General features: G+C 45.7%; 1 protein-coding gene across 1 annotated transcript; it reads right to left on the reverse strand.

Annotated features, from left to right (window-relative positions):
• Positions 1-731: 731 nt before the first annotated feature.
• ADAMTS1 (ADAM metallopeptidase with thrombospondin type 1 motif, 1) lies at positions 732-8,848 on the reverse strand. The gene is made up of 9 exons (XM_014528682.1): positions 8,791-8,848; positions 6,874-7,220; positions 6,389-6,521; positions 5,894-6,058; positions 5,175-5,461; positions 4,772-4,958; positions 4,507-4,682; positions 3,440-3,615; positions 732-2,885 (listed from the first exon to the last, which is right to left on the reverse strand). Exons 2-9 carry the CDS (start codon positions 7,162-7,164, stop codon positions 2,186-2,188), a joined length of 2,115 nt encoding a protein of 704 aa, XP_014384168.1. The 5' UTR covers positions 7,165-7,220; positions 8,791-8,848; the 3' UTR covers positions 732-2,185.
• Positions 8,849-8,854: the final 6 nt, after the last annotated feature.

The following is an 8,854-nucleotide window of genomic DNA, read 5'->3' on the forward strand; positions in this document are numbered from 1 at the left end:
ATGGGACCACAGCTAGTTCCCAGTGTGAAAAGACTCGACTTTTACTTTTCGGTTCAGAGGCCCAGGAAGTAGTAAAATATGAAACCAAAGACTAACCTGACTTTCCCTTCCCCTGCCCTGCTATCTGACTTATACACCTAGCTCCAAAGAAGCTTACGTTCAGTTGCTCAGAGGACGAACACTGTGTAATACTGAAGGGCGAATTATCCTCTGAAACTGAAGTTAGCAAGTTACATAGAACTATTTGAGGAGACTATTTGAAGGACGGTGAAGAGAAAGATGAAAGTGTGAAGTTGGAAGTGTATGTGGCTAACCATATAATCCAAGTCTTCTAGTGCATCAACTATTTCCTGGGAGAAAGGTAGGTACTTTGGAAGAAGTCTATACTTTTAAAACAATTGATGTACCATTTAGTACTTAGAATACAGTCATTCACAAAAGTCTACCTGGAGTGTCATTGGTGTTCCAGGGTGTCTCTACTACACCTCAGGTATTTCTGATGAGAAAGTGGGACATTTGGGGGGCTCCACTTACCATGTATGTCTATTAATGTAATTTAAGGCACCGTTTTCTACTCAGTAGTTAAGTACTTTCATATAACATCATGTGATATAGTTGAGGAAGACATATGAATTCCAAATACTTCCAGAATCCCATCTTTTCCCACTTTATTTATGGTATACATCAGAGGTCAGCAAACTATACCCAAAGAACAAATTCGGCCCACTGCCTTTTTGTAAATAAAATTTTATTAGAACACTGCCATACCCATTCATTTATGTATTGCCCATGGCTGTCTTCATGCTACAACAGCACATTGAAGTAGTTGGGACAGAGATGGTATGGGCCACAAAGCCAAAAGTATTTATGATCTGGCTCTTTTACAGAAAAAGTCTGCCAATCATTTGTATATATTATACATGAGTAACAAATCTATCTACCACCAAAGATACCATAGCTTCCTTTCTTTGCAACAATCACACAATCCAGGATATATAAAATACATTTCATTAGAATGAAATCTTATTTCCAAAGAATTTAAGAAAATATCTGTTCTTCAAATTCAGTATTTAAGTCTCGGATTTCCTTCCTAGAAATAAATTCCCACTTAAAAAAAAAAATACACACATATTCGAAAAGTGTTCTTTTATTATTTCTAGTAACATATATTGTATAAATACTCTATTTTTTATATGCCCTTTTACAATCACGGTATAACTTAAGAGTTTTATCATTAAAAAGAAATGTATAAAAATAAATATGTTATTATAGGCATTTATTACATACTATAGTCCTTCTCAGAAGGAACACACAAACCAATACTTATAAAGTACATAGAATTTATAGTAACATATTTTACTATATACACATGGAAAAAGTCATCCTCTTTCATAGTAGAAGAGCTGAACAGACATTCACCAGGATATGACTGCTGGACCAGCTGCTGGGGATGGACCTGCTACCCCTCAGTAGCCTCCCCATCATGAGACAAAGGACCTCACTGTCCCCAAACACTGGGGACCCTGTTGTGCTCACCCCTTTCTTGTTCTGGCATTACTTCCTTGTTTGCTTGATCTCGCTGACTTTCTTGAGACTCAGACTGGTTTTTCACATGCACATTCCTAAGGTAGGCTTACACAAGGAGGGAAAGAAGGTGGGAGATACCGAGCTGGGGGTGCCTCCTCTGGATTTACCAGCACCCGATACATCGCTGCTGTTTTCCCCTTAGAGACTCAGTGCATTTTTACAAACACAGGACTTGTTTCTTGGTCAAAATAAATGTACAAAGACGGGAGAATGGCGCAAAAAGGTAATGATGGAGTCACTGGACATGCTCAACTGTTTTCTCCATGGTGGACATTCTTCAATTCTTAACTCTCGGTAGAAAAGATGACATAAATATTCTCTGAAACCATCGCAATCATAAACAGTGCTGGTCAAAGCTCCTCTTTGGACTCCTTTCTCCCTCCATTGCGAGTGACATAAAGTAAGCCACACCTTAAGCTAAGAATCTCATTGTTCTCTTGCTTTGCCTTCCCCAACCCCCAGGACACCACATATTGAATCAGTACCAGGGAACAGGGATTGTAACATCACCAGCAAGGTCTACTGGATCCCTCCAGCCTTCTTGATTTCAGTGCCTCAGCCCTTCCTCACCTCATCTTCCCCTCCACACTCAGCCCGCTTAACTGCACTCTGCCATGGTGCAAAAGTCTATGTAATGTTTAGGCTTCTTTAAAGGATCGCAGCTCTCGTGGGCCAGCACCCCCCCATCGTGGGCCAGACACTGCAAGGTCCTCTTTTTGTAGCCCTTCCCACAAGTCTTGGAACAGGGGGACCAGTCCCCCAGCTGCCAGTGGGGGCAGGGAAGGTCCGCGCAGGGGCGGGTGCTGGCTGGCTTCACTTCCTTGGCACACTCCGAGGCAGGCTGCCCGTTGAGGTCTCGGCACTCCACCCGTCTCCTCTGCACCCCCTGCCCACAGGACTTGGAGCATTCGCCCCACTCTTCGATGACCCACTCTGAGAAGGTAGGGATGGCATTGAAAGGCTCCTTCTTCTTCTTCACGAAATAGGTGTATTTAATTTTCGGCCGGAGGGCATTGCCCACTGTGAGGACCTGGATGGTCAAGGGCTCCTTGAGGGGGCTGAAGCTGCGGATTCTTTCCAGCGCCGCAGAGGAGCCGCTGTACCTCAAGGCCGTGCCCTTGTACGTGATGTCCTGCTCTAAGGTGGACAGGGTGAAGTCGCCGTTCAGGATGTATGTGCCATCGGCGGCTTTGATGGCGAGGAAGCTGCCAGTGTTTCTGGATCCCCTCTGGTTCCGTTGTTTTACTTCAATGTTTGTGGCTCCCGCCGGGATGGTGACGATGTCATGATAGCCAGGACTGCAGGCAAGAAGAGCAGATAGAAAGATTGCTCATTCACTGGCTATTTATACGGCTTAGCTCAGTGGTCGGCAAACTCATTAGTCAACAGAGCCAAATATCAACAGTACAACGATTGAAATTTCTTTTGAGAGCCAAATTTTTTAAACTTAAACTATATCGATAGGTACATTGTTATTAACTTCATTAGGGTACTCCTGAGCTGGCCTTTGCTAAAAACGTCCTCAATCTGATTGAGGTACGTTCGCTGAGGTCGACCCCTTCCAACTTTCCCATCCACACTCGTCTTGTATACTTGTTTCGTCTATCTCCTTTCCGAAAACCAACTTCTGTGCATGGGCCATGAAGTTTCAATCGCCCTGTACGTGCGCGCCCGCACGTGGTATTTTGTAGAAGAGCCACACTCAAGGGGCCAAAGAGCCACATGTGGCTCACGAGCAGCGGTTTGCCGACCACTGGCTTAACTAATCATTTAGAAGACAATTTTTACCAGACCTGTACAAAGGAACATCTAAATGATAGGATCTTTGGGAGTACGGCATTTTCAAACTTACTTTGAACTGGTAGCCGATCCTGATATTTTCTTGCATGTGGATCCATTTCCTCCACAAATGCCACATTTGTCAAATTTCTTTTTGGAGTCTATGATGCGATCACAACCAGCTTTTACACACTGTCCTTGCACGCACACAGAGGTGGAGTCGGGGCTGCATGGAGTACCATCTACCACCTGAGAAAGGAAGAACAGGTATCTGGTGTCACACACTAACCAGGGACGACATGGAGCTGTAACTACAAAAGTTTCCCTCATTAACATCACATCTCTGATTTCCTGACCATTGCAATAAAACGGTACTCTATACATGCCATGTACTACCCTTCTCTGTCTTTTTTCCCCATAGTACATACAGACATCTGAAAAAATCACACATTTTTTATTATTTGTTTATTGACCTATCTTACTTCTACCTAAGATCAATGAAAGCAGATTTTTTTGTCAATTTTTCATGGCTGTATCCTCAGGATAATGCCTGAATAAGTAGGTGCTGAATAAATCACTTACTAAATATTGAATTTGCAAGTGGGGAATATTTTTATGGCCTACAGTGATAATGACACATGAGATTTCAACCAAATTCAATACCACATTCTACCTCAGCCAGTTTATCCCCTAAGTACAACAGTAATATGATGCTTTTGCTAGTTCCATGTATGTTCTTAAACACAAAAGGTATCAAAGCTCAGACTTCCATTTTAGTAAGTCTGTTTGCACATGCTCCTGCTAGTCAACCAGTAACAAGTACTTTGGACCATGCCTGGGCTATTTTCCAAAACTACTGGTTGGCTGCCATGCTAATACATCATTGATCTGGCCTAGTAAAGGGCTCTTGTTTATAAGAATAATAAGAAATTGCAAGAATCCTCAGTGCTAAATTCAGCTTCATTCATCACTCTAAACAATACCAAACAAATCTGGCTGAGGTATGCCTAAGAAAATGAAGTCTAATTTGAAACTGAACATATTAATATACAAATTAAAGAAAGTGCCTATGGGTTGTATGAAAAGGTAGCAAGCCAAGGCCTTGGGTCTTAGGCAAAAAGTAAGTGGAAAAGTTACTACCTTGGGCTGCAGAACGAAGAAGTAGCCAATGCCTTTGGCTTGACAGATGAGCTTGCACCTGTCCTTTGGGGAGACCCCAGCGTACTTGGGTGTCCACTCCACTGCGGGCCCACTCCCAAAGGAAGCTTTGGAGAACTCGTTGTGTGCCTCGCACTGCTCCTCTCTAAAGGTTTTGCCTGGAAAGAGAAGGATAGAACGGCGTTATCAGTCTCCATCCCTTCACTGCCTCTTGGGGGGCACGGCTTTTTTGCCCATTTTCACTCACCGTTGTTGTCTGGACAGTCCTCAATGTTACATGATCTGTAGCGCACACGCTTGCCTTCACAGTACTTCCCTCCGTTCTTGGGGACTGGGTTGTCACATTCCCTCATTGTGTACTGAACGCCTCCACCACAGGTTCTCGAGCAATCTCCCCAGGGTCCCCATGGCCCCCAGCTTCCATGAACAGGAGTCTACATGGGGACACAAGTCATCAGATTAGAATTCTCTACAGAGACCTTCTTAGGGAATAAAAGAGAAAAATACGAGATAAAGAATCAATTACAAAAAGAATCTATCTTCCCGGCCCGAGAACAGAGTTGGGGTGTTTAACGTGCCATCAGACATTTTGGCATCACTCTATTCGATTCCGAATTTGAAAGGAGCATGCGCATGAGTAGGAAACTCACATCAAAATGCTTCTTGTCGGTCTTGTTCACACACTTGCCGTTGACACACCATTTCCCTTCGCCACAGCTGGTGCCGTCCGCCCAAGGGAAGTGTTTGGTTTGGCACACCAGCAGCCCCCCGGAGGTGCCTGTGCACCAGAGGGTGGTGCACGTGCTGGCTGCATCAGGGCAGTGTTTGGAGTCTTCCCCAAACGTAAATTGGCACTGCCGGTTGGCATCATACAAGGTCCCAGGAAGGTCAGAGGGGAGCTGCATGGGGCTCTGGGGCTTGTCCAGCAAACATTCCCCTGCAAAAACAAAATAAACAAAAAACCCAACTATTAACCACTATTAATAAATAATAAATGAAAGCATGTAGGGGGTAGATCAATTCCAGCAAATATGTGTCATAAGAGATAATATATAGCAAAGCTAGTTGAAAGCTGTCAAACTTTTGGAGAAGATGCCAGGGAAATTTAAATGAAGATAAATTGAAATGAAGATATTATCTTCACTGGGGTATTTCTGCATTAACAATGACAGGAAATGACTGTTCTGCTAAAAATTCAAATTCATGTATCTTTTATTGGAATTAAGATCTAAAAAGGCATGCGCTTGGCAGTGAAAGTAATCTTGAAGGAAAATATCAAGAACAAAAAAGAAAAAATGAGCCTGTTTAATGAGAACTTTACATACAGGAGGTTGGATGCCATGTGGAAAGAGTAGTTGGAGCGTCTTACCATGACCGTTATCCAGAAATGAGGTAATCATGTAGGCGCTGCAGGGAGACCAGGGCTGGCTGCGGTCCAAGTTGGAAAGCATGGACGCCATCAAGTGGGAATCCCGGTTGACATTAATGCTGGCACATTGCTTCGCATCATCGTGTGGCATGTTAAACACGTGGCCTAAGAAGCAATCCGAAACTCACATTAAAATATAAGTAAATGTGCAGCATTTTATTCCAAATAGGGATATTTCTAGAGAAAAGAAACATTTCTAGTGTAAACAAACATGTACAATCTCCAAATGTCCATAGCTCCAATGATCTGATTGGTATTCTAATAAAGATGATCATGTGTAGAACAATTAAAACATATTTTCTGCAATTTCTAGAAAGCCCTGGCAAATAACACAGCAATATAACCTACAGACTCTCTCTCTCTCTCAAATTAATATCTTGTTTTTCAGTTTGCATTCACAAACTGAGCTTAGCTCTTACTCTAAAACAGACTCACCTAATTCATGGGCTGTGGTGAAGGCAGCTTGTAAGCCATCATCTTCTATGACAGAGCAGCTTCTGCTGGGATCACAGACAGTTCCGACATCAGCCATCCCGAGGGTGTCACATGTCTGGGTGCCACACAGGTCCTACAAGGACAAAGGTACCTCCTGATTAATAGGGACATCCCATGAACTTTGGGATCTGTCGGGGCAAGGTGTATCTTCACATATATCTTGGAGCATCTACATTCATTGTTGCTGAGCTGTCCTTTTAGGAGTACTCTGTGTGACTTGCATCAATATTTCTTCCTAATGCTATTCAAACAGGACTGTGCAACTTGAGCTATTAAAATCGTAGAAGAAATTAGGAGATGGGCTGACCACCCTAGCCAATTAAAAAAATGCAAGTGCCAAAAACTGGTGACATGCCTTACCGACATTTGTCACCAAGTGGACTCCCCAGGGGACCCTGTCATACTTAGCCCTGTCTTCCTCTCACCTGCCTGGTGAAAAGAATCGCCGTGTCATAGTGTTCGGCATCTCGGTCACTGGGCGGGTTGTGCTGTTTCTGCCAGTTGCAGAAGTTACGCAGAGTGAGGGCCGCGTTGGAAGTCACTTCTGGTCCCTTTTGTTCCTCATAGATGACCAGGATCTTCACGACCACCAGGCTAACGGAATTGCGAATGCTGGGGTGCTTGTACAACCTGGCGGCCACCGAGAACAAGGTGAGCAGGTAGTTCTTGAGGCCACTGCCGTGGAACTCTGCCATGGACTGGTCAGCCACCAGCATGGTTTCCACATAACGGGGGCTGGACACAAATCGCTTCTTTCTCACGCTCCCACTTCCTGGAAAGGAATAAGAAAGATAGTTTGCTCAGGGGCAGTCCAGCCGAGAATAATCACCTCCCCAGAGTATATAAGGAAAGTCTAACCAGTCACAGCAAATAAAACAGAAATACACCCAGGGCAACAATAACAAAAATATTTGCATCGCCGTTCACCAAAAATGTTATTTTTAAAGTTTTCTCCTTTACTTGAAATAAAATGGCCATTTGCTCCTCTGAGGGGTCAGGCTTTGTTTTTAAAAAATATATTTGTTAATTTTTTATTTTTATTTTTTTTGGTGAGCGGGATTTCTTTTGTCCTGCAAATCCTACCATCAGAATAAGGCAGTATGTACACCTTCCTCCCCAGCTGTAGTAAAAAACTTGGAGCAAGGGCAGCAGGCAGAGGCCCTGAGTCACTCTTTCACAGGCCAGGGCTCAAATCCTGAATGAGATCATCGGGCTCCACGTGGAAGGCCCAGGGCAGGGCTGGGGCCTCTGCCAAGGGGCCGGCCTCCAGGAATCTCTCAGCCTGCACTGCTCTGCAATCTCATTCCAGGGGTCCCTGGGGTGCGCTGCTCCTGCCAAATCCAGGCAAAAAGACCACCCACCCTGCCCAGCAACCTATTGCCCCACTCCAGCTGCCCCAGGGAATTAAGTCCCTGCCTCGGATTTAGTCCAGGGCCCTTCAACTCCTGAAACTCAGCCCCCAGGGAAATGGGCTGTGTAACCACATAACCGCTTTAAGGAGCAGATGTGCTGGGGGAAAGTGGAGAAATTCTCAAACAAGACATGCGAGGAAGTTAAAGAAGAGCAAAGGCACCAAAGTGAGAGGATGAGAAGAACTGGACAGTAAGCACTCCACACAACAGAGAGGCAGGGGAAGGAGAAGCAGGATTAGCGGTGACTAACGTTCAACAGAGAGCAGAATTATGGCCGCGAGAGGGAGCGAGCGCAACCTGGGATGCCGGGTGGGAGGCGCGGGGAGGCGGGGCCAGCAGGGCAAAGACCTCCCAAGCAGGTTCTGCAGAAAGCCCCGGCCGCCGCTAGTCGTCGGGGTCAGCCTCTTGAATGGGGAAGGGGACCGAGGGCGGCCGCACAGAGGTCGCAGCGCAGCCGTGCAGTCTCGAGGGCTGCCCATTTCGAGGTCACCAGCGGCCCCGTGCCCTCCATCCCCGCCCTCCTCTGCGCACAGGGAGCGCGCACAGGCAGCGGTTACAAAACTAGTGCAAAGTTGCAACGCGACCAAAGACGCTGCACGGCCGGTGCAGCGACATGAACTGCATGGGAAGAAGTTGCACACGCTCACACTCGACTAAGGTGGAAAGAGTTGCATGACCAACTCTCCCTTCCTGGTCTAAATGCTTCGCCTTAGTCAGCAGAAAATCATTGGTTTGTCTGTCCTGTCTCGATCATTCATTATTCAGGCCAACGGAACTAAGTGTTCTGGCAGGACCTCAAGCCTCATGCTCCCCGCCAGGTCCCCGTCCTGCCTACAAACTGGAGTTTACTCTTAAGTCGAGTCGCGCAGAGAGTGGGGAGAGGGGGATGAATGGAGACACAAGTGAGAGTCATTCTTCTGAGACTGATACCTGTTGGCTGCCCCGAGCTCTGCGGCGCGGGGTCCCTCGGCCGCAGCTGTGCCCCGGAGTCCTC

Source organism: Myotis brandtii, unplaced genomic scaffold, assembly GCF_000412655.1.
Source record: "Myotis brandtii unplaced genomic scaffold, ASM41265v1 scaffold644, whole genome shotgun sequence".
Lineage (NCBI taxonomy): Eukaryota > Metazoa > Chordata > Mammalia > Chiroptera > Vespertilionidae > Myotis > Myotis brandtii.